The sequence below is a fragment of the Salvelinus fontinalis genome, chromosome 4, assembly GCF_029448725.1.
Source record: "Salvelinus fontinalis isolate EN_2023a chromosome 4, ASM2944872v1, whole genome shotgun sequence".
NCBI lineage: Eukaryota > Metazoa > Chordata > Actinopteri > Salmoniformes > Salmonidae > Salvelinus > Salvelinus fontinalis.
In genome coordinates this window covers 2,126,481-2,153,036 of record NC_074668.1, presented here as the reverse complement: position 1 = coordinate 2,153,036, position 26,556 = coordinate 2,126,481, and the positions used below count along the sequence as shown (strand labels likewise).

The 26,556-nt window shown below is 42.4% G+C and overlaps 2 protein-coding genes across 3 annotated transcripts in view; both read left to right on the top strand.

The window, feature by feature from the left end:
- Nucleotides 1-18,681, top strand: part of LOC129852994 (trichohyalin-like) — a 59,712-nt gene extending 41,031 nt beyond the window's left edge. Inside the window, exons 1-7 of one of the 2 annotated variants that reach the window (XM_055918604.1) lie at nt 14,281-14,476; nt 14,980-15,054; nt 15,329-16,018; nt 16,204-16,272; nt 16,399-16,470; nt 16,708-16,785; nt 17,047-18,681. In XM_055918604.1, the coding sequence (XP_055774579.1) occupies nt 15,337-16,018; nt 16,204-16,272; nt 16,399-16,470; nt 16,708-16,785; nt 17,047-17,987 (1,842 nt within the window). In that variant the 5' untranslated portion in view covers nt 14,281-14,476; nt 14,980-15,054; nt 15,329-15,336 and the 3' untranslated portion in view covers nt 17,988-18,681. Of the gene's footprint in view, nt 1-14,280; nt 14,477-14,979; nt 15,055-15,328; nt 16,019-16,203; nt 16,273-16,398; nt 16,471-16,707; nt 16,786-17,046 lie in introns of those variants that run through there. The other variant, XM_055918605.1, reaches the window with a different exon arrangement.
- Nucleotides 1,369-26,556, top strand: part of LOC129852993 (myosin-11-like) — a 49,164-nt gene continuing 23,976 nt past the window's right edge. The window contains exon 1 of the mRNA XM_055918603.1: nt 1,369-2,242. Coding sequence (XP_055774578.1) covers nt 2,023-2,242 — 220 coding nt within the window. The 5' untranslated portion in view covers nt 1,369-2,022. The remainder of the gene's footprint in view (nt 2,243-26,556) is intronic.

Here is a 26,556-nt window from a genome sequence, read left to right as displayed (position 1 = left end):
GCCATAAAAAAACAGACTACGGTTTGCAACTGCACATGGGGACAAAGATTGTACTTTTTGGAGAAATATCCTCTGGTCTGATTAAACAAAAATAGAACTGTTTAGCCTTGATGACCATCGTTATGTTTGGAGGAAAAAGGGGGAGGCTTGCAAGCCGAAGAACATCAACCCCAAACGTGAAGCATTGGGGGTGGCAGCATCATATTGTGGGGGTGCTTTGCTGCTGGAGGGACTGGTGCACTCACAAAATAGATGGCATCATGAGGTAGGTAAATTAGGTGGATATATTGAACATCTCAAGACATCAGTCAGGAAGTTAAAGCTTGGTCGCAAACGGGTCTTCCAAATGGACAATGACCCCAAGCATACTTCCAAAGTTGTGGCAAAATGGCTTAAGGACAACAAAGTCAAGGTATTGGAGTGGCCATCAAAAAGCCCTGACCTCAATCCTACAGAATATGTGTGGGCAGAACTGAAAGGGTGTGCGAGCAAGGAGGCCTACAAACCTGACTCAGTTACACCAGCTCTGTCAGCAGGAATGGGCCAAAATTCACCCAACTTATTGTGGGAAGCTTGTGGAAGGCTACCCGAAATGTTTGACCCAACTTAAACAATTTAAAGGCAATGCACACAAATACTAATTGTGTGTATGTAAACTTCTGACACACTGACATCATAACTGACCTAAAACAGGGCATTTTTTACCAGGATTAAATGTCAGGGATTGTGAAAAACTGAGTTTAAATGTATTTGGCTAAGGTGAATGAAAATTTCCGACTTCAACTGTATCTGCCATAGAGGTCAACATTACACTCCAAAATGAAAATAGAATCAGCTTGAATTTATCTTGATGTCTTATTATGAAGCATTCAGTCATTCTCAGACTGCTCACATAGTAGTGCTGCTTACATCCCTTTCCCTAGATGTACATTAGTAATGAATGTGATGAACAGTCATTCCAATATGATGTATGGTATTTCATTAAATTATGACATGAGACAGAAATTCAATGAACAATAATAACTAATGTATTCTGTTTTACATGATAATTATTCATGACTCTCCATCTTGGATAATGGATGATCAGGAGCAAGACTGGGTGAGTAATTACTTATTTGTCTGTTTTGTTTATTGACAACCAATAACACAAGACAAAGAACAGACCAGTGTTAATCTGATACTATAAAAACTATAGGCCTTGTGAACAGCAGTGTGTCTTCTTCAAGGCTACAAATTAAATCAGTTTCTTTACATTTATCAATTCTCTCCCCAAATGTTCTCAAGGTAAATTGGATTAAGATGTATAGATGTTCTTCAAATTATCCAGAATTTTCATATCATAGATCTCCCACAATATATCTGCCATATAGCTCAACATTTCACACACCAACATTTAAATAGAATCAGCTTGAATTTATCTTGATGTCTTATTATGAAGCATTCAGTCATTCTCAGACTGCTCACATAGTAGTGCTGCTTACATCCCTTTCCCTAGATGTACATTAGTAATGAATGTGATGAACAGTCATTCCAATATGATGTATGGTATTTCATTAAATGATGTAATGAGACAGAAATTCAATGAACAATAATAACTAATGTTTTCTGTTTTACATGATCATTATTCATGACTCTCCATCTTGGATAATGGATGATCAGCATTAGGTGAGTAATTATTTGTCTGTTTTGTTTATTGACAACCAATAACACAAGACAAAGAACAGACCAGAGTGTTAATCTGATACTATAAAAACTACAGGCCTTGTGAACAGCAGTGTGTCTTCTTCAAGGCTACAAATTAAATCAGTTTCTTTACATTTATCAATACTCTCCCCAAATGTTCTCAAGGTAGGTTGGATTATGATGTCAGATGTTCTTCAGATTCTACTGAATGTATATTCCATAGAACCCTGCCTCCTGACACAATATCCTGTATCTGCCATAGAGCCCAATGCTGGTTATCACTAACAATGAACATAATCATTTGATCAGAGATAGGACAATAACAAAACAACATTATTTATGAAGTTAACCAGATCTCATTGGTGCCCACAGTTCCTACATGAGGGAGGCTTGCGTGACAGGAGAAATCTGATTGGTCCTGTTTGCTCTGTATATAGTGATGTAGTCCACCACACAGAACTCACCTCTCTGTTTTACACCATAGCCTCAGGATCAGAGTACTTACAACATGAGACCCAGGAGGACAAGCTGAAGAGGGAGGCATCAGCTGGTGAGCTTGGTAAGTTTGAGAGAGTCTGGAGGAGAGAGGATTGAATCAGGGAACATGAGTGATGTCATTCAGTTTTTCAGACTAATTCATTTGTAATGTATCAAATAGTCAATAGACCAGTTGATGATTGGTTCAGCTCAGATAACTGTTGACTGGAGGAAATAATTACTAATAATTGTACCACCTCCATCAAATGATAATGTCTTTATAGGCATACTATTGAATGAATAAATAAATTACTTATTCAAACAATGCTAGAACGTGCCAATAGGATCTCACTAGCTCGTGCCTGGCCATGCCCACCTCCTTCCTTGTTCCGCCCACTATGACTCATTTGTTCACATTGGAAACGACACGCCGTGTTCTAAGGAACGCCGTTTGGGTCTTTGCGTGTCAAAAAGATACACTTCAATAAGCTTCTTGACCAATCAGGACCTGAATATGACTCCACGTCACATAATAATTTAACACGTTCAAATAATGTTATTTGACGTGTATATTTTTGACACGCAACGACACAAACGGCCTTCCATAGTGCACCTCAATACATGTCAGACATGCTTTTTGTCACGCCCTGGCCTTAGTTATCTTTGTTTTCTACTGAGATATGGAAACATTATTTCAATCTAATGAAAAACATCCTAATCTAAAACAGGGAAACGGTCCATGATCTTTAAATCAGTAAAATAACCTTCAATAAGTCTATGTTAAATCACAAGATAGATTCACACCTAGCTTACTTACAAAACAAGCACTGTGGACCGCACTGTGTCCTCATGTACTGCAGGGATAAGGGGAAAATGTACCTCTCCTGTTCAGCTGCTGGATGTTAGACTCAGCGATCAGACAAACACTCATAGTTATCAGCCTGCTTCTCCCGGGTTGACGCCTTTAGATTCCAGCATTATTCCGTCTCCTGAACAACTGAAATCTGACATGTGTAAACGTTATAAAAGTTACAATAATGACACTCAGCCTAATCGACGGCGCCCAGACTCACACACCCCACGGTAGCTGCTGCTATCGTTAGCTAGCTAACGTTAGTTTGTTCAGTCCAGTCCAACGACGCTTCATGTTCCAGCGATATTTGAAGAAAAGTCAACATCATAACACAACATAATAGCAATAGAAAGGCCTCATTTACTGGAACGGACAAACTGTAAAGTAACAAACGATAACATAGCTAGCTAGATAGACTAATAATAGACAGGTCTAGTTTACTGGAACGGACAAACTGTAAAATAACAAACGATAACATAGCTAGTTAGACAGACTAATAATATACAGGCCTAGTTTACTGGAACGGACAAACTGTAAAATAACACACGATAACATAGCTAGCTAGATAGATTAATAACAGAAAGGCCTAGTTTACTGGAACGGACAAACTGTAAAATAACAAACGATAACATAGCTAGTTAGACAGACTAATAATATACAGGCCTAGTTTACTGGAACAGACAAACTGTAAAATAACAAACGATAACATAGCTACCTAGATAGATAATAATAGACAGGCTGTTAGGGTTGCGTCAATTCAATCTGGTATAAGGACAAGTATGACAATGAGTCACTAATTGTATGCTATGTACTTTTTATTAACTAAGTAATAAATGGCAAATGCAATTTCCGTATATACGGGTTCAATGTTTCATCACGCAGGATAAGACAGAGAACTGATTTGTTCCTGACAAAGATAGTATATTATACTCATGACAGAGATAGTTCCCACTTCCGAGCCGGCCTGTCAGAGTAGAGACTGGGCGTGGTTTAGACTCACCCAGCCTATCGTTGGTGTTGGCGCCTTAAGCCAGTCCTGGCCCCTTAACGCATGTGATGTCCCGACGCTGTTGCTGTGTAGATTACGCTCCTTCACCCCAGAGACTGAGGTCAGACAGCTCTGTCCCGACGCTGTTGCTGTGTAGATTACGCTCCTTCACCCCAGAGACTGAGGTCAGACAGCTCTGTCCCGATGCTGTTGCTGTGTAGATTACGCTCCTTCACCCCAGAGACTGAGGTCAGACAGCTCTGTCCCGATGCTGTTGCTGTGTAGATTACGCTCCTTCACCCCAGAGACTGAGGTCAGACAGCTCTGTCCCGATGCTGTTGCTGTGTAGATTACGCTCCTTCACCCCAGAGACTGAGGTCAGACAGCTCTGTCCCGATGCTGTTGCTGTGTAGATTACGCTCCTTCACCCCAGAGACTGAGGTCAGACAGCTCTGTCCCGACGCTGTTGCTGTGTAGATTACGCTCCTTCACCCCAGAGACTGAGGTCAGACAGCTCTGTCCCGATGCTGTTGCTGTGTAGATTACGCTCCTTCACCCCAGAGACTGAGGTCAGACAGCTCTGTCCCGACGCTGTTGCTGTGTAGATTACGCTCCCTCACCCCAGAGACTGAGGTCAGACAGCTCTGCAATATTGTCTGAGCTATTCACACCTGTTATACAATGGCCACTGTTCTCGCTCAAGGCTAACCACAGCTTCCCAGCACACTTATCTGGGGCTAACTGTTACTTTCAGCACACACACACACAGACACCCAGTCTCCCAGGCCAACAGTTGCTAATATTCAATCACATGTGTTATAGTATTGGGTTATAGTGCATAATTCAGAATTGGGTTATAGTGCATAATTCAGAACCTCACAGTAGCCACACTTTGTTGCACAATTATAACACACACACACTTCACACTGCTGTTCATATCTTATGCCCTTGTACATTGTTGCATACACAACACATTCTTTCAGGCTGTGGCCCCATGGTTAGGCTGTGAGAACCTGTTACTCTTGAGAACAAAGACAAATTGTCAGGCCTACATGAGTCAGTAGCCTAAACTTTAATTAATGTAAAATCCATCTAGTTTATAGTTATTTTAGCACGCTAAGCCTAACAAAACCCCACAAGGCCTAGTTTACTGGAACGGACATACTGTAAAATAACACACGATAACATAGCTAGCTAGATAGATAATAATAGACAGGGGAGCGTTACGTGTTAAAGTTACTAGGTAGTTGTACCGGTTAATGTTGACTTTTGCCAGGTATTACCTAACCTACCAGAATGAATCCTACCTTTGAACCACCTGATCCTCCTGGGCTGGTTGTAAAGGTGGTTGCACTTGGCTGGTAAAACTTAAAAAGAGGTCTCATGTTTTTAAGGTTCGACATGATTTAGTCGTTTGTTGGTGATGATGAATGAGATGTTTTTCATATAGCTGTTTTCACATGCACCTTATTTGTGATCGGCCAACATTTGCATATAGTTTACATAGTGTTATTTGACGTGTATCTTTTTGACACGCAAAGACCCAAAAGGCGTTTCATAGTGCACCTCAATACATGTCAGACATGCTTTTAAGTTATGTACCCAGTATGTCCCTCAGGGCCTCTGGCACTGGCCTTTTAACTATCCTGAAGTCTAGGACCAAGAGGCATGGAGAGGCAGCCTTTAGTTATTATGCCCATCAGCCTCTGGAATAGCCTGCCAGAGAACCTGAGGAGGTCTGAAACTGTGGACATATTTAAACGGGATCTTAAAACACACCTTATTAGCTTTACTTTTCCTTAACGTGCTTTTTTAGTCTTTTAGTTTAAAATTGTTATTCTTTTGTTTTTGTTTAAATATTTCAGTTTTTATTTTCAGGCAATTGATATGTTATTAACTTAAGGTATGAAATAAGGTATAAGGTATGAAATTAAGTATAAAATAATTGAAATGTTAATGACATCTCCATGGGTCCACCTTGGTGGGTCAAAGGTCATACCTGTTTGCATTTTGGGGAATTTTGATGAGACAGAATGGGCAGCATTGGGATGTCCATAGGCTGTCCAACAAATCATTACTATTTCTCTCTATAGCTGGAACAGGGAGCTGGCTGGATGAAGTGGCGACCCCTGGTGGCCCTCATTGGGCCATCTCCCCTCTTCTCCTTGGGGCAGGGAGCTGGCTGAATGTAGTGGCGACCCCTGGGTTGCCCCAGCCAGTGCAGGGAGCTGGCTGAATGTAGTGGCTCCCCCTGGGTTGCCCCAGCCCGTGCAGGGAGCTGGCTGGATGTACTGTGCCCCCTGGTGGCCGTTGGCGGAAGTAGGCACCCCTCTCCGGGGGTCGGGCCCCCCTCCCTGGGTCAGCCTCAGCTCTCTCCGGCCCCTCCCCCCATATCCCTGGGGAAGTGAGCTGGCTGGATTGGCCCCCGTGCCCAGGGGCCGGTCCACCCAGTCTCTGGAGCGAGACTCTAGACAGAGTCTGAGTAGAGCATTAATATCCCCTGTAAAGGCACACTGGACAGGTGTAATGAAGGCATGTAAAAATGACCATAACAAGCATTCTAATCACCTGTAAATGCACACTGAACAGGTGTAACGGGGAATATACACGGCTGTGACTATAACCGAAGATAATTCTCTTGGGAGGTAATACGGTCGGCATTTCATTGTGAGGTATTTATTCTAAGTCGGGTGAACAAAAGGACTTGAGTTCCATTATGATATCACAATCACACCATGTGTAGTTAATCATGAAACATACACCCCGCCCTTCTTCTTCCCGGCTGTATGTAATAACACACTAAAATGTCTGGGCTAACAATGTAAGAAATAACACTGCAAAGTTTCCTCGGGGCTAGAAGCACGGCTGCCCTCTATATCGGTGCCATTTTATATATTGACTTCGTCCGTCCTTGCTCGCTCATTAACGTCTTAATCGAAATTATGGATTGCCTCTTATCCGCTTGTCGTCCCATTATGCCATAGTTTGTACATCTCCATTGTCAGTAGAAACCACATTTGTTTAAGCAAGTCAGCCATATCAGCTATGTTTTTTAAAAGGCAGTAAATGAGGCTGAATGAACTGTTTCACTGAATGGGGCTCAATGAGAAATAGTTAATGACAAATCACCAGTAACCTTCTAAGACGACATGGTAATATTGTCTAGATAGAGAACTGTCACGGTCGTTGTATGGAGGAGACCAAGGCGCAGCGTGGTAAGCGTACATTCTTCTTTATTGAAAGAACGAACACTGAACAAACAAACAAAATAAACGAACCGTGAAGCTAAAATGGCTAGTGCAGACAGGCAACTAAACATAGAATAAGAACCCACAAACTACCTAAATGGCTACCTAAATATGGTCCCCAATCAGAGACAACGATAAACAGCTGCCACCAATTGGGAACCATACCAGGCCACCATAGACATACATATACCTAGACTTACAAAACCCCCTAGACATATAAACACCTAGACATACAAAAACTAAACAAACCACCCTCGTCACACCCTGACCTAACCAAAATAATTCAGACAATTAACTTAAAAACAAACCGTTGAAATCAAATGCAACTTTAAATATCTACTTGTAAAACATAAGATCTAGCATCGCTTGTATATTTTGTACTCAAAATAAAAAACATGACAAAATAAATTGAATTCAGTTGCAGAAAATGCCTCCTATTCTAGTGAATTGCTGCTATACTCCACATCTACAGCTGGGTCAGAACATACTGGCTTGGGTTTGAGGATGAACAGGGTAAACACTGTTGCCAGGGGCTACCACATGACACAGCATTGTGCAGAATGTCACAGTAGAAACTTGTTGAAAATTGTCATACTGAGACTAAATTTAAAGATAATTGACCAAAAAAAGTATATGGTTTCCGGTGTCTTTTTTGAAAATTAAAGTCTTGATTAACTTAAGGTGCTGACATGGATACTGTCTGTAAGTGCCCAGATTGTAATGGTTTTAACCCAAACTCAGCCTTTACCCCCAGCCCTGTCCCCTGCACACCCTAACCCAAACTCAGTCTTTACCCACAGCCCTGTCCCCTGCACACCCTAACCCAAACTCAGCCTTTACTCCCAGCCCTGTCCCCTGTACACCCTAACCCAAACTCAGCCTTTACCCCCAGCCCTGTCCCCTGCACACCCTAACCCAAACTCAGCCCTTACCCCCAGCCCTGTCCCCTGCAAACCCTAACCCAAACTCAGTCTTTACCCCCAGCCCTGTCCCCTGCACACCCTAACCCAAACTCAGCCCTTACCCCCAGCCCTGTCCCCTGCACACCCTAACCCAAACTCAGTCTATACCCCCAGCCCTGTCCCCTGTCCCCTGCATACCCTAACCCAAACTCAGTCTTTACCCCCAGCCCTGTCCCCTGCACACCCTAACCCAAACTCAGCCCTTACCCCCAGCCCTGTCCCCTGCACACCCTAACCCAAACTCAGTCTATACCCCCAGCCCTGTCCCCTGTCCCCTGCACACCCTAACCCAAACTGAGCCCTTACCCCCAGCTCTGTCCCCTACACACCCTAACCCAAACTCAGCCTTTACCCCCAGCCCTGTCCCCTGCACACCCTAACCCAAACTCAGCCTTTACCCCCAGCCCTGTCCCCAGCACACCCTAACCCAAACTCAGCCTTTACCCCCAGCCCTGTCCCCTGCACACCCTAACCCAAACTCAGCCTTTACCCCCAGCCCTGTCCCCTACACACCCTAACCCAAACTCAGTCTTTACCCCCAGCCCTGTCCCCTGCACACCCTAACCCAAACTCAGTCTTTACCCCCAGCCCTGTCCCCTGCACACCCTAACCCAAACTCAGCCTTTACCCCCAGCCCTGTCCCCTGCACACCCTAACCCAAACTCAGTATTTACCTCCAGCCCTGTCCCCTGCACACCCTAACCCAAACTCAGCCCTTACCCCCAGCACTGTCCCCTGCACACCCTAACCCAAACTCAGTATTTACCCCCAGCCCTGTCCCCTACACACCCTAACCCAAACTCAGTATTTACCCCCAGCCCTGTCCCCTACACACCCTAACCCAAACTCAGCCTTTACCCCCAGCCCTGTCCCCTACACACCCTAACCCAAACTCAGCCTTTACCCCCAGCCCTGTCCCCTACACACCCTAACCCAAACTCAGCCTTTACTCCCAGTCCCATATATGGTATGTCTGACTTTCTGATTTGTAAATTCACTGCAGTTTCCAACATGTACCAGCAGGTGGCAATGATACTCTCTTCTCAGACAGTAAATGACCACCAGTCAGCTACATTAATTTTATTAGGAGGGGATGGAAAAGCATTGAGACTATTTGTCATGGAAGCAATTTCACTCATTTACTCATGTGAATGGGTCCAAAGAGATAAGAGAAGCTAATATTGATATGCACTGTTAAATCTTTACAGCTCAGGATAATATGACTATAATTAAAGAACATCACTACAATCTGCTGGCTGGATCGGTCTTCTGAATTGAATTGAAACAGTTTTTAGAACTTTAGAGATGATTAACTAAAATATGATGATAGAAGACAGCACCATGCTGTACGATAGCATAAACCCTCTAATGTTGGTCACTAGTTAACAAAGTCACAAACCCTGACCATTTTTACATTTTACCAGACGCTCTGTAGTGAGTCATTCATTTTCATACTTTTTTAGTAATCGAAACCACAACTCTGGCATTGCAAGCACTATGCTCTACCAACTGAGCTACATTCTTAAAATCAGATTTAACCCTAAACCACACTTCTAACCTTATGCCTAACCTTAAACTTAAATTAAGATCAGAAATATACATTTTTGTTTTCATGACATGTTACGATAGGCCCGTAGACAATTTAGACTTTGTGACTGGGTTTTCTAATAACCAGAGAGGCTGGGGGGAGGAGTTTACTCCAAGTACCTGTGTAAAGGTGAAGGTGAAAGTTGTGTCTCAGTTTAGGCCTGAGGTGTAGATTGTTCTGTAAAAACGTGTAGATATGCACATATAGTTACTATTTGAGTGGTTATGGATTTAAATCAACTATTTTGAATGTGAAGTGGAGGATGTGAAGTCCAGTAAAGGTAAGAGGAGATGTCAGTATATTTCACTTTCCAAACTAGACACAAAAGTCCTGTTTTAAAACAATGAGGACTGGAGAAAGAGGAAGTGATGTTTGTATCTGTGTGATTGAGCAAAAGAGAGAATTTGATGAATGGTAATGATGTAAATATGAATGTTTTCTCTTTTTATTGCAGTTAAAATGGCAGAGTCCAGAGTTCATAGTAAGTCACCATGCTATAATTAATGATGAACATTTCTTTCATGTATTTGGGAGAACAGAACTGAACCAACTATTGAAAATGAAATGTGTTTGTGGTTTTATTTGTCTTTATGTGTAAATGTGTGTCTGGATGAAATGTGTTTGTAAAATGAGGAGTTGTAGCTGAGTTTGTGTCTGTGAGAAACAGCTCTACTGCTCCACAGTGACCTCTCCCTCCAAACATCTCTTTATTATAGAACCCATTTAATCCAGCCGGACACAATACGGAAGAAAATAAACCTTTTGTACTTTGCTGGATCTAGAGAAGTTAAAGTTGTACATATCAACAAGTAAGTTGGGCTCCTGAGTGGCGCAACTGTTTAAGGCACTGCATCTCAAGAAGTGTCTCTACAGACTCTGGTTCAATTCCAGGCTGTATCACAACCGCCCATGATTGGGAGTCCCAAAGGGGGGAGCACAATTGGTCCAGCATCGTCTGGGGTTGGCTGTCATTCTAAATTAGAACTTGTTCTGAACTGACTTGCCTGGTTAAATAAATAAAATATGTATCCAGAGCAATTAGGATTAAGTGCCTTGCTCAAGGGCATATCAACAAATGTTTTCCTAGTTTCCTCAGGGATTCAAACCAGCGACGTTACTGGCCCAATGCTCTTAAGCGCTAGGCTACCTGCCAAACATGTCTGACTAATAGGAAAATACAGTGCCTCTAATTTATTCTATATATTTAGTCATAGCAGATCCCTTTTCTTTCTTCAGTAGATTTAAGTTGAGTTCGGTTCAGGATTTACTTGTTCTAAATGATGTTACAGATGATTTTACCATTATCCATTACCTTTACTGATGTTTAAATCAGAGATTTTTACTGTAAAACATCATATGTTGTTATTTCAGGGGGAATTGGCCGTGTATAGACCCATAAAGTGAATTAGTATAATAATTGAAGTGATATTTAAAGTTATTAGGTTTGTTTAGTGTCTCTTGCACAATGGTAGACCTTGTTAGTATGAATGTTGAGGCTTGGACACTGGGGTAGACCTGGTTAGTATGAATGTTGAGGCTTGGACACTGGGGGTAGACCTGTTTTATATGAGTATGCCCATGGATTTCCCTGGTTTATAATGGGGTGTAGGGATACACAAGGTTCATACAGGTAATGGGGCTGGATGGACGTCTATTGTCCAATCAAATCCTTTCTGGCAACAACGTTTGTGGTAGAAACAAGAGATTGGGGCTGGATCACATGTGTTATACCAGTGTAATATTAGTTTATCTATGAAATGATTAGTGTGTACAGGTCAGAGGTCACAGGACTAAAACATGCTGATAACAGGGTTGGGGTGTGCAGTGAATAGCTGGATATAGGTTATTGTTGGTGACTTGAGGAATACAGGCCTAAGGAAAGTGGGTAACAGGGCTGAGATATGAAAGTAACAGGGATGAGGTGTATTGGCAAATAAACTGGGGTCTTGAGTAACACACAGGTCATTTAGGGCCAGGATATGCCTGTATCTGTACTTGATTGTATAGATTTGAGGGTATTGGCATGTGGGTGTTAGGGTTAGGGCATGGGGGTAACAGGGCTGGGGTGTGTGGGTCATTGAGTTTAGGTGTGTGGGTAAGTGGACTGAGGTATATAGATATTGAGGTTGAGGAATAGGGGTAAATATCTGTTCATGTTATTATAGGCAGAGCACTCTGTCACAATTGTGACCAAGAATAAAACATACTTTTAAATAAATAAATAATCAAAATGGATGACATGTTAGGCTTACTAGTGGCATAAGATTAGCATAGTGGCATGTCTGGGAAAGATGTGGGAACAAATGGGATAATATCATTCTAGATTGTAGCATCACATTCTTCTATGACATATATACTTTCCTTCAAATGAATATGTCTGTCTGGGATTGTGGGGGTTGTATTTTAGAATTGACATGGTCCTGGTTGTTGTATGTCTATTGTAGTTTTTAATTCAGCTGTGTTTATAAATGTACTGAGAGGATTTGTGTTCCTGACACAGATGATGTCATTAAACATGAAATGTTCTCTCTTTCTGAACAGATCAGTTTAAACTCACCTCAAAAGACAAGGTGTGGTCTGATGTTGGTGAAGAGGTCACCCTCCCCTGTCACCTCCCACCTGACACCAGTGCTGTTGCCATGACGATCAGGTGGTTTAAAGAGACCGAGTGTATTTACCTGTATAAGAATGGACAGGTGACAGAGAGGAGTGGCTATGAGGGCAGAGTGAGTCTGATCACCCAGGAGCTGGAGAGAGGCAACGTGTCTCTGAGGATGAGAGACTTCAGGGAATCAGATACAGGAGTCTACATATGTCAGGTCATCCATGGAGAACAGACGGAGGAGGCTGGAGTGTTTTTATGGGTCAGAGGAGGTAAGTGTTCTAGAACTCCAGTAATGTTTCTAAACACCTAAACAACAACAATAACAACCAGTCTCTTTCCCTGTACAGAACACTTGTACTTTCTCATGTAGGTAGGAGCTCATAGTAGGAGTTACAGATGAATAGACTAGATTCATTCTGAATATCAACTAGTTACAATGCATATTACCATCACTCTGAGCTCTGAGCTGGTCCTAAAGCATTAGAACCATTCCAACATTACTGTCACGTCCCTTGATTGTCATTAGTAATGAATGTGATGAACACTCATACCCCTCTGATGTATATCACATCACTATGGTATTTGAGAGGATCATGTGACAGATGGTGATTTGAAGGTAATGATAATAACTATTACATTCTGTTTTACATGATCATTATTCATGACTCTCCATCTTGGATAATGGATGATAAGCATTTGTTGAGTAATTACTGATGTCTTTTTCTCAATGAGATAAATAACATCTCAATAAGTCTTAAATCATCACGGTATGCATCACTCTAAAACTAATGAAATACCGTATGCAAAATAGTTGTAGCAGTTAGTCAATCGGTCAGTCAGACCTTCCAATCCGCCAACAGATCTCCAGCAGAGAACAACTGAGATGTTTAGTCTAAAGGAAGCAGTGAGTGGATCCGATCCTGGTTAAACTTGCGACTAGGCTACAAAGCACACTTTTAAATACAACAAAACAAACGGAGTAAAGACGATTCAGAACTGAGGGTTGAACACATCCTCATTTGCGTCTCCATAACAACCCCACTTTTGAGCAGCTGATGCTATTTAATATGTAATTAAAGGGGAAGCGCCCTATTGGAAGGAGAATCACTGAGACGGTTCAGACAAATTCAGGGCGTCAAAAGACATTCTCAGACTGCTCACATAGTAGTGCTGCTTACATCCCTTTCCCTAGATGTACATTAGTAATGAATGTGATGAACAGTCATTCCAATATGATGTATGGTATTTCATTAAATTATGTAATGAGACAGAAATTCAATGAACAATAATAACTAATGTATTCTGTTTTACATGATCATTATTCATGACTCTCCTTCTTGGATAATGGATGATCAGCAAGAAGTGAGTAATTACTTATTTGTCTGTTTTGTTTATTGACAACCAATAATACAAGACAAAGAACAGACCAGAGTGTTAATCTGATACTATAAAAACTATAGGCCTTGTGAACAGCAGTGTGTCTTCTTCAAGGCTACAAATTAAATCAGTTTCTTTACATTTATCAAAACTCTCCCCAAATGTTGTCAAGGTAGGTTGGATTAAGATGTATAGATGTTCATTAAATTATCAAGAATTTTCACATCATAGATCTCACACAAAATATCTACCATAGAGGTCAACATTTTAGTGAGATTGAATGTAACTGTAATAACTCATACATTTTGTTATCCATTATCAATATTCATTCCTCTCCATCTTGGATAATGGATGATCAGGATCATTACCATAAACCTCCCACAATATATCTGCCATATAGCTCAACATTTCACACACCAAAATTAAAATAGAATCAGCTTGAATTTATCTTGATGTCTTATTATGAAGCATTCAGTCATTTTCAGACTGCTCACATAGTAGTGCTGCTTACATCCCTTTCCCTAGATGTACATTAGTAATGAATGTGATGAACAGTCATTCCAATATGATGTATGGTATTTCTTTAAATTATGTAATGAGACAGAAATTCAATGAACAATAATAACTAATGCATTCTGTTTTACATGATCAATATTCATAACCCTCCATCTTGGATAATGGATGATCAGAAAATGGTGGGTAATTACTTATTTGTCTGTTTTATTTATTGACAACCAATAACACAAGACAAAGAACAGACCAGTGTTAATCTGATACTATAAAAACTACAGGCCTTGTGAACAGCAGTGTGTCTTCTTCAAGGCTACAAATTAAATCAGTTTCTTTACATTTATCAATACTCTCCCCAAATGTTCTCAAGGTAGGTTGGATTATGATGTCACATGTTCTTCAGATTCTACTGAATGTACATTCCATAGAACCCTGCCTCCTGACACAATATCCTGTATCTGCCATAGAGCCCAATGCTGGTTATCACTAACAATGAACATAATCATTTGATCAGAGATAGGACAATAACAAAACAACATTATTTATGAAGTTAACCAGATCTCATTGGTGCCCACAGTCCCTACATGAGGGAGCCTTGAGTGACAGGAGAAATCTGATTGGTCTGTTTGTTCTGTATATAGTGATTTAGTCTACCACACAGAACTCACCTCTCTGTTTTACACCATAGGATCAGGTTTGTGGTATTTACAAAATGAGACCTATGGGGACCAGCTGAAGAGGGAGAAATCAGCTGGTGAGCTTGGTAAGTATGAGAGAGTCTGGAGGAGAGAGGATTGAATCAGGGAACATGAGTGATGTCATTCAGTTTTTCAGACTAATTCATTTGTAATGTATCAAATAGTCAATAGACCAGTTGATGATTGGTTCAGCTCAGATAACTGTTGACTGGAGGAAATAATTACTAATAATTGTACCACCTCCATCAAATGATAATGTCTTTATAGGCATACTATTGAATTAATTAATACACTACTTATTCAAACAACCAATTAAATATGTTAATTGCTCTCTCTCAGAGTTGAAGATGGAAAAAGAGATATTAAGACAGGAGATGATGAAACAACTAGAGGAGAAGGACACACAACTGGATGATATGACCCAGGAAGTGAGAGAGAAAGAGAGACTCCTGGAGGAGAAGAACCAGATAATGGGACAGAGGGAGAAACTATTAGAAGAGAAAGAAAACCAACTGGAAGAGAAAGACAAGCAACTAAAGGATAGAGACATTCAACTAGAGGCACTGAGAAAGAACCTGCAGGACAAGAACAGCCAAGTAGAGAACTTCAGAGTCCTACTGCAGGAAAAAGACCTTCAACTAGAGGACAGCAACCACAGACTGGGAGAGAAGGACAGACTACTGGAAGAGAAGGACAGACTACTGGAAGAGAGAGACAAACTACTGGAAGAGAAAGAGAACCAACTAAAGGAAAGAGAACTTCAACTAGAGGACAGAAACTATAGACTGGGAGAGCAGGACAGACTACTGGAAGAGAAAGACAAACTACTGGAAGAGAAAGACAAACTACTGGAAGAGAGAGACAAACAACTGGAAGAGAGAGACAAACTACTGGAGGGAAAAGCAAATGAACTAAAAGAGAGGAGGCAGGAAGTAGAAGAGAAAGATAACCTACTAGAGGAGAGAGAGAAGCAGTTAAAGGAAAGAGACAAACAGGTGGAGGATGTCAACAATGAAAATGCTGAACTGGGTAAGATTATTCACACCATTAATACATTTAGTCTTCTGTACTTTCCTCAATTCTCAGGTTATTGTCGACTCTCCACTGAGTTGTGAATATTGTTGTCCATCACTTCATACTTTCCCTCTGCATCATATTTCTGTCTAAAGTCTTTAACACAGAATTCAGATCCTAGTCCTCCTTTGTTATTTCAGCTCAACAGATATGTGATGTGAAGACTGAGGTAGAGAGACTGAGAAGAGAGATCTCAGCCCAGATGACTGGTGAGTGAGATATGTGATACTTAACATTTCAATAGAAACCCAGAACTCCCCTTCAGTAGGTCTATGTGCCTTCATGTGTCACTGAGGTAAATGTTCCCATTCTAAATGGTTGTTCTATTATTTTAGAACCTGGAGAGACGTCAGATACAGGTTCCATACTCCCAGTCAGGAGGAGACACAGCGAGGATCCTTCACTTAGTGAGTTATCAATATTGTCCTGTTGTCTCCTACTGTTTCTAGTCTATAGTGGACCATCCTTCACTTAGTGAGTTATACATGGTGTCTCAAACTGTCATTAATCTTGATATTCTCTATTTTCTCCAATAATCTATATTTCACTATGATGTGTAATGTATTTGTAGTTTGTTTATACTATGTTTTAAATGTGTCTCTGATGAGTCAGTATGTTGACCAGTTCTCTATGTTGTGTTACAGTGGGAGGAGAGACCTCAGATACAGACCCCACACTTCCACTGAGGAGGAGACAAAGCATGGAGTTTATTCCTCCAGATAGTGAGTTATGGATGTAGATTATATTATATTTGACTCTGTTGTACATCCTCCAGATAGTGAGTTATGGATGTAGATTATATTATATTTGACTCTGTTGTACATCCTCCAGATAGTGAGTTATGGATGTAGATTATATTATATTTGACTCTGTTGTACATCCTCCAGATAGTGAGTTATGGATGTAGATTATATTATATTTGACTCTGTTGTACATCCTCCAGAGAGTCAGTGTGTTGATAAGTGCTGTGTGTTGTGTTGCAGTGGGAGGAGAGAGCAGCAGTCCAGACTCCCCAGTGTCTCCCAGTGTGTCTGAGCTGAGACTGGTGCTGCTGGGGAGGACTGGGGCTGGGAGGAGTGCAGCAGGAAACACCATCCTGGGCAGAGAGGAGTTTGGGGCCCAGGCCAGCCCCTCTGCAGTGACCCAGAGGAGTAGGAGGAGAGAGGGGGACGTGTGTGGCAGACGGCTGGTGCTGGTGGACACTCCAGACTGGTTCTGTCCTGGACTCTCTCTGGAGGAGATAAGACAGGATGTGGGGCTCTGTGTCCGTCTGTCTGCCCCGGGACCCCACGCCTTCCTCCTGGTCATACCAGTGGAGCCCTCTAAGGGGGAGGAGAGAGGGGTGCTGGAGAGAATAGAGGAGATGTTTGGGGAGGGTTGTTGGGAACACACTGAGATTCTATTCACTCATGATGATGGCCTGAAAGAGCAGAGCATTGAGGAGTTTCTCCAAGCAGGAAGTCAGGACCTCCAGCAGCTTGTAGGGATATGTGGGAGCAGGTACTACGTCCTCAACATTAAGGACAGGGCCCATGAAACTCAGGTATCAGAGCTGCTGGATCAGGTAGAGGAGATGGTGGCAGGAAACAGAGAGAGATTCTACAGCAGTCAGACCTACCAGGAGGCAGAGACCCAGGTTAGAGAAATGGAGGGAAAGATCCAGAGAGAGAGAAGAGAGAGGAAACAGAGGGAAGAGAGAGACTTGAGAGAGAGGCTTGAGAAGGAGCTGCAGGATTCTATGAAGGAGAAAGATGGAGAGATCCAGAAGCTCAAGAGAGATATCAGAATTCTCAGAGAACGAATAACAGAACTGGAGAGACAGGTGAAAGAAGAGAGGGATGAGGAGAAGAAAATAGAACTGGAGAGGGAGCTGAAGAGGGAGTCTGATAGGAGGGAGGAGATTGAGAGAGAAGAGCGAGAATGAGAGGAGGGAGATGGAGGAGAGACACAAACAGGAGATAGAGGAGATGATGGAGAACTATGAAGGAGAGGCCAGAGTTGAAGCAGAGAGAAACCTGATGAAGATAGTCCTACCTGAGTTACAGAGGAACATCATGAACTCACAGACAAAGATGCAGAGGGAGTTCAGCAGACATATGGAATAGAAGGATAGACAGATGGAGGAGAAGGATCGACAGATGGAAGAGAGGCACAGACAGGAGATAGAGGAGATGATGGAGAACTATGACGGAGAGGCCAGAGTCAGAAACCTTCTGAAAACAGTCCTTTATTTTCTTATATATATTTTTTACCTTTATTTAACTAGGGAAGTCAGTAAAGAATAAATTCTTATTTTCAGTGACGGCCAGGGAACAGTGGGTTAATAACTGCCTTGTTCAGGGGCAGAACAACGTATTTTTACCTTGTCAGCTCTGGGATTCGATCTTGCAACCATTCGGTTACTAGTCCAATGCTCTAACCACTAGCGGTTGTCCATTCAAAACCTGACTCCAAAACTTGATTCCAACTCTTTTTATTGGATATCCAAACAGACACACAGAGAAATATCAGTATTATGTTGCTTGTTTTACTATATAGAAAGTGTTTTGTTGCTTTGTATCACACATAGTATTTGTTACTTCAACAATATTGTATTAAATCAGTATCACTAAATACCATATCAGTGGTTATGTTGTACAGTAGTAAGCACACTTTGGATTACATTTTCTGTCCCCCAAAAATACCTTGATACTCACAATATAGTGTGAATAATGTTGTAACTGTTAATTTACGATGTATGTAAGATGACCCCTTTTAAATGTTCTGGTTATTTAGTGGATCTTTGTCCTTTGAGAGGGCTGTTTTTACATCAGAAACTGTGGCCCTTAGTAATCGGGGAGGGAACAGTCGAAGGTTGGCCATGGAAAAGTTAACCCTGTATTGTTTTGGTATTACAATACTTTACAGCTGTTGGAAATGGTATCTCACAGAAGCACAATAAAGGAAAACATTAAAGAGCAGAAGTACAGCACTGTACGAGCCAATAAATAAATAACACTCTGTAAACCAATCAAATCACTTACTGTGACCTTTACGTCCATATATGGGCGGCTGGATGAAGTTCTTCCTGTGGGTGTTGTTGTCAATGTTACCATGGAACACCTGTCACCAAGACAACCACAGATACTGTCAGACACACTGCCACCAAAGCCTTGTTTATACCTGGTGCTAACATGTGTACTTTGTCTTGATCTGATCCACATTCTGATTGTGCCACATTTTCTTTATATGATTTTAAAAGGCAGGATAATGATGATTTAAATAGTTTCACTTTCCACATCTGTCTACACCTGTACGATATCCTACCCTACCCTACCCTGCCCTGCCCTGCCCTGCCCTAACCTACCCTGCACACACACACACACACACACACACACACACACACACACACACACACACACACACACACACACACACACACACACACACACACACACACACACACACACACTCACACACACACACACAACTCCTGAATACTCCAAACACAGCTAAAACACAACTCCTGAATACTCCAAACACACACACCACTAAATGTAAGTGATGGAGATGAGGGAGGTGAAGGTGAGGGAGAAAATGAGTTAGAAGGTGAGGTGTGGAATGAAGAAAAGAGTGAAGACGTTCAGGGTGAGGGGTGATGAGAAGGAAAGGATGAAGGAGGTGAGTGGAGAGGAGAGGAGGCTGGCGAGAGGTGAGGAGAGGGGACACGCGAAAGGTGAGGAGAGGGGACAGGTGAGAGGTGAGGAGAGGGGACAGGTGAGAGGTGAGGAGAGGGCACAGGCGAGAAGTGTTGAGCGGGGGCAGGTGAGAAGTGTTGAGCGGGGGCAGGTGAGAGGTGAGGAGAGGGCACAGGTGAGAGGTGAGGAGAGGGCACAGGTGAGAGGTGAGGAGAGGGGGCAGGTGAGAGGTGAGGAGAGGGGGCAGGTGAGAGGTGAGGAGAGGGCACAGGTGAGAGGTGAGGAGAGGGGACAGGTGAGAGGTGAGGAGAGGGGACAGGCGATAAGTGAGGAGAGAGCACAGGTGAGAGGTGAGGAGAGGGGACAGGTGAGAAGTGTGGAGAGGGGGCAGGTGAGAGATGAGGCAATAGGATTGCCTGTAAATGGACAGAAACAACCACACACAAAGGTTATAACTATCAAGTAGTTCAAATGTAGTCTGATACAAACATCAAATATATTATTATTAAGTATTGTCATGCTAGTGACCTGTACATCCTCCACAGACAACCACAATACATACAGTGTTGTGGACTCCCTAATGTCATGATCCTCCAATGAAACATTAATGGTGCTCTTCAGGGTTGTGAAGCCCGCTGCTGCCTGGAGGGTAAAAACCTCACTCCAGGCATCATCCTCCCCCACAAACTCAAACAACATCTATATAACAAAAGACCAACATTAACAATTGTAATTCATCCTGAAATGTACATTAATAGTAGTGAGTTTATCAACAAGTAAAGTAATGATTTACCTGAATGGATTCAGAGAGCAGGAATCTCCTAATCCGCTCCATCCTGGTATTTGATCTTAAAGGGCCCTCCATCAGGCTGCTCTGGATGAGAGACCCCCCTCTGTCTTCTCTCCTCTATTGACTACAATATGCATTACTGTCAGTGTTGAGTTATAAATATATTTATACCACAGCATTGTTGAATTCTAGAATGGGCATTAAAACCAGTTCAGAAAGAAAACAGCATGTAGAAATACATTTAACCATTTATTTAGTAATGAATAATGCCTTGGTGATATAGGCTCTGCTCATTCAGGGAGGCTCACTGCCCAAACAAAGTGAAGGGGACCAAGGTCTCATACCTTTTAAAGGGTTAATAAATGGTGTTATGATAAACTGTAAGGTCTCCTCTTCTAGGAGACCTCTGTGTGTGTATTAACACCTGTTCTGAGTGTTGTGCCCTTCAGACACTATCAGAAGGTAGAAACCAGTCTACGTTCATACTCCTCCTGTCTGGACCCCACCTGTCTATCTGAGGTTCTGACAATACGACTGGTTGTCTGAGAACACAAGGCTGCAGCAGGCCTGATGAAAACAGACACCTGTCAGAAGATGCTTGGACTCGTTCACCTTGTTATGACCCGATACTGGTGATGAAAGGTCAAGTTTCAGTCAAACCCACTTCTGAGATTTTAATTGCTGATAAGATAGACCTGATCATCTGTTGAAGAAATTGATGAACAAAAGCGTCAATATAAAATAGCCTACAGCAGTGAGTGTGGGAAGCTATACCAAAGCCCCCGTCAGGAACCCAGAACCTAACAGGTGGAGTCTGGGGTGGTTCTGGGAGCAAGAAGCCAGTGCATAGTAGCAGTAGCAGCAGCAGCAGCAGAGTTTCTGCAGATAAATGTGTGCTTTAGTATTATTGTCTTTGGTAACTGTAGTATTAGCAGGATAAACGCCTCCTTTCTGTACATTACCTTGGTAAAATGAACTCCACAAAGGGACTCGGCTCCACCTTGTCCCGCTGCGTCGTCCATTATCTCCAAGGTAATGTACGGAACGTCTGCGTTTATCTCTTACATAATATACAGATGATATCAACTTGGTGAAATCCCTTACCTTCCTCCGCCTGCTCTCCTACTCCTCAAAACGACGACGTTTAATCTCCTGTGGCAAATAATAAGTATTGAATTCATCTGTTTTGTGTATGAAAAAGTAAGTGTTTCCTGTTGGAATGCCGATGATGTGTGATCTGAACAGATTTACTCAGCTATATTATATACATACTTTCTCCTGGTCTGCAGCCAGAGAGAGATGGTAGCCTCGTCTTGGAGACGTCGTATCTCCTGCATTTCCACTAGAGACTGAAATCAATACAGGTACAGTAATAAATAAAGCCATTCTGATTGTTAAGTTACAATGAGAATCCTAGAACTAATAATATACTTTATCATTTGATGATAAATTTGTAAGTCGCTCTGGATAAGAGCGTCTGCTAAATGACTTAAATGTAAATGAAAATGTAATGATAAAAGTGGAAAAGGTCATTTATTGTTCCAAACCTCTAGTGTCATTGAAGTTTGTGGTGAGTCAACAGGGAGGCCTGTCTCCATAGGTGGGGTCTCTATCTCCAGAGGTGGAGTCTCTGTCTCCAGAGGTGGAGTCTCTGTCTCCAGAGGTGGAGTCTCTGTCTCCAGGGGTGGAGTCTCTGTCTCCAGGGGTGGAGTCTCTGTCTCCAGGGGTGGAGTCTCTGTCTCCAGGGGTGGAGTCTCTGTCTCCAGGGGTGGAGTCTCTGTCTCCAGGGGTGGAGTCTCTGTCTCCAGGGGTGGAGTCTCTGTCTCCATGGGTGGAGTCTCTGTCTCCATGGGTGGAGTCTCTGTCTCCATGGGTGGAGTCTCTGTCTCCGTAGGTGGAGTCTCTGTCTCCGTAGGTGGAGTCTCTGTCTCTGAGGTTCTGTCCTCCCTTACAGTTTCCTTTAACATTAAAATACAAGAAATCACCAGTTGATCAATTACTTTATAACGTTTGTATACAGAGGGAAATTCAGTTCATTTTCAAATTAATTCATTCCAGTTTCTTTTAGAATTAAATCATTACCTCTGACATTCATCACATGACATAATCCATCTCAATCTACCTCCCCATTCCTAACACATAAACTATCAAACACCTTCAATCTTAAGTACAGGGCAGACCTCCATAGTCCAGCTGATTTGATTGCTGCTGGACACATGCTGTCCAGCTGTAGGAGAACGAGCCTCCTCCTCCTGTCTGTCTTAAAGGCCTCTACATTTGGATTCATCTGGGGGAATGTTTCCCCCAAAACCTTCAAGAAGCTGCTCTCCTCCTGACCATAGTGCAACTTGATCTGCCTCACAGGAGACTCTAAAGATACTGAGATATGGAAACATTATTTAAATCTAATGAAAAACATCCTAATCTAAAACAGGGAAACGGTTCATGATCTTTAAATCAGTAAAATAACCTTCATTAAGTCTATGTTAAATCACAAGATAGATTCACACCTAGGTTACTTACAAAGCAAGCACTGTGGACCGCACTGTGTCCTCATGTACTGCAGGGATAAAGGGAAAATGTACCTCTCCTGTTCAGCTGCTGGATGTTAGGCTCAGTGATCAGACAAACCCTCATAGTTATCAGCCTGCTTCTCCCGGGTTGACGCCTTTGGATTCCAGCATTATTCCGTCTCCTGAACGACTGAAATCTGACATGTGTAAACGTTATTAAAGTTACAATAATGACACTCAGCCTAATCGACGGCGCCCAGACTGACACACCCCACGGTAGCTGCTGCTATCGTTAGCAAGCTAACGTTAGTTTGTTCAGTCCAGTCCAACAACGCTTCATGTTCAAGTGATATTTGAAGAAAAAGACAACATCATAACACAACATAATAGCAATAGAAAGGCCTAGTTTACTGGAACGGACATACTGTAAAATAACAAACGATAACATAGCTAGCTAGATAGGCTAATAATAGACAGGCCTAGTTTACTGGAACGGACATACTGTAAAATAACAAACGATAACATAGCTAGCTAGATAGGCTAATAATAGACAGGCCTAGTTTACTGGAACGGACATACTGTAAAATAACACACGATAACATAGCTAGCTAGATAGGCTAATAATATACAGGCCTAGTTTACTGGAACGGACAAACTGTAAAATAACAAACGATAACATAGCTAGCTAGATAGGCTAATAATAGACGGTAGCGTTACTTGTTAACGTTACTAGGTAGTTGTATCGGTTAATGTTGACTTTTGTCAGGTATTACCTAACCTACCAGAATGAATCCTACCTTTGACCCACCTGATCCTCCTGGGCTGGTTGTAAAGGTGGTTGCACTTGGCTGGTAAAACTTAAAAAGAGGTCTCTCATGTTTTCAAGGTTCGACATGATTTAGTCGTTTGTTGGTGATGATGAATGAGATGTTTTTCATATAGCTGGCTTCACATGCACCTTATTTGTGATTGGCCAACATTTACATATAGTTTACATAGTGTTATTTGACGTGTATCTTTTTGACACGCAAAGACCCAAACGGCGTTCCATAGTGCACCTCAATACATGTCAGACATGCTTTTAAGTTATGTACACAGTATGTCCCTCAGGTCCTCTGGCACTGGCCTTTTAACTATCCTGAAGTCTAGGACTAAGAGGCATGGAGAGGCAGCCTTTAGTTATTATGCCCCCAGCCTCTGGAATAGCCTGCTAGAGAACCTGAGGAGGCCCGAAACTGTGGACATATTTAAAAGGGATCTTAAAACACACCTTTTCACCTTTACTTTTCCTTAGCGTGCTTTTTTAGTCTTTTAGTTTAAAATTGTTATTCATTTTTATTTTCAGGCAATTGATATGTTATTAACTTAAGGTATGAAATAAGGTATAAGGTATGAAATTAAGTATAAAATAATTGGAATGTTAATGACATCTCCATGGGTCCACCTTGGGGGGTCAAAGGTCATACCTGTTTGCATTTTGGGGAATTTTGATGAGACAGAATGGGCAGCATTGGGATGTCCATAGGCTGTCCAACAAATCATTACTATTTCTCTCTATAGCTGGAACAGGGAGCTGGCTGGATGAAGTGGCGCCCCCTGGGTTGCCCCAGCCTGTGCAGGGAGCTGGCTGAATGTAGTGGCGACCCCTGGGTTGCCCCAGCCCGTGCAGGGAGCTGGCTGAATGTAGTGGCGACCCCTGGTGGCCCTCATTGGGCCATCTCCCCTCTTCTCCTTGGGGCAGGGAGCTGGCTGGATGTAGTGGCGACCCCTGGGTTGCCCCAGCCCGTGCAGGGAGCTGGCTGGATGTACTATGCCCCCTGGTGGCCGTCGGCGGAAGTAGGCACCCCTCTGACCATAACAAGCATTCTAATCACCTGTAAATGCACACTGGACAGGTGTAACGGGGAATATACACGGCTGTGACTATAACCGAAGATAATTCTCTTGGGAGGTAATACGGTCGGCATTTCATTGTGAGGTATTTATTCTAAGTCGGGTGAACAAAAGGACTTGAGTTCCATTATGTTATCACACCATGTGTAGTTAATCATGAAACATACACTTCTTCCTCCCGGCTGTATGTAATAACACACTAACATGTCTGGGCTAACAATGTAAGAAATAACACTGCAAAGTTGCCTCGGGGCTAGAAGCACGGCTGCCCTCTCTATCGGCTCCATTTTATATATTGACTACGTCCGTCCTAGCTCGCTCATTAATGTCTTAATCGAAATTATAGATTGCCTCGTCGTCCCCTTATGCCATAGTTTGTACATCTCCATTGTCAGTAGAAACCACATTTGTTTAAGCAAGTCAGCCATATCAGCTATTGGAGCCAGCAGCATACGGCAGCGTAGCCTAGTGGTTAGAGCATTGGACTAGTAACCGAAAGGTTGCAAGATCAAATCCCTGAGCTGACAAGGTACAAATCTGTCGTTCTGCCCCTGAACAGGCAGTTAACCCACTGTTCCTAGGCCGTCATTGAAAATAAGAATTTGTTCTTAACTGACTTGCCTAGTAAAATAAAGGTGAAAAAAAAAAAAAAAAAAAAATACCACCCTGCATACCACTGCTGGTTTGCTTCTGAAGCTAAGCAGGGTTGGTCCTGGTCAGTCCCTGGATGGGAGACCAGGTGCTGCTGGAAGTGGTGTTGGAGGGCCAGTAGGAGGCACTCTTTCCTCTGGTCTAAACAAAGATCCCAATGCCCCAGGGCAGTGATTTGGGACACTGCTCTGTGTAGGGTGCCGTCTTTCGGATGGGACGTTAAACGGGTGTCCTGACTCTCTGAGGTCATTAAAGATCCCATGGCACTTATCGTAAGAGTAGGGGTGTTAACCCCGGTGTCCTGGCTAAATTCCCAATCTGGCCCTCAACCATCACGGTCACCTAATAATCCCCAGTTTACAATTGGCTCATTCATCCCCCTCCTCTCCCCTGTAACTATTCCCCAGGTCGTTGCTGCAAATGAGAACGTGTTCTCAGTCAACTTACCTGGTAAAATAACGGTAAAATAAAATAAATAAAAATAAAAATGTCTTTTTAAAAGGCAGTAAATGAGGCTGAATGAACTGTTTCACTGAATGGGGCTCAATGAGAAATAGTTCATGACAAATCACCAGTAACCTTCTCAGACGACATGGTAATATTGTCTAGATAGAGAACTGTCATGGTCGTTTTAAGGAGGAGACCAAGGCGCAGCGTGGTAAGCGTACATTCTTCTTTATTGAAAGAACGAACACTGAACAAACAAACAAAATAAACGAACCGTGAAGCTAAAATGGCTAGTGCAGACAGGCAACTAAACATAGAATAAGAACCCACAAACGACCTAAATGGCTACCTAAATATGGTCCCCAATCAGAGACAACGATAAACAGCTGCCACTGATTGGGAACCATACCAGGCCACTATAGATAGACATACATATACCTAGACTTACAAAAACCCCATGACATACAAAAACCCTGAGACATACAAAAACTAAACAAACCACCCTCGTCACACCCTGACCTA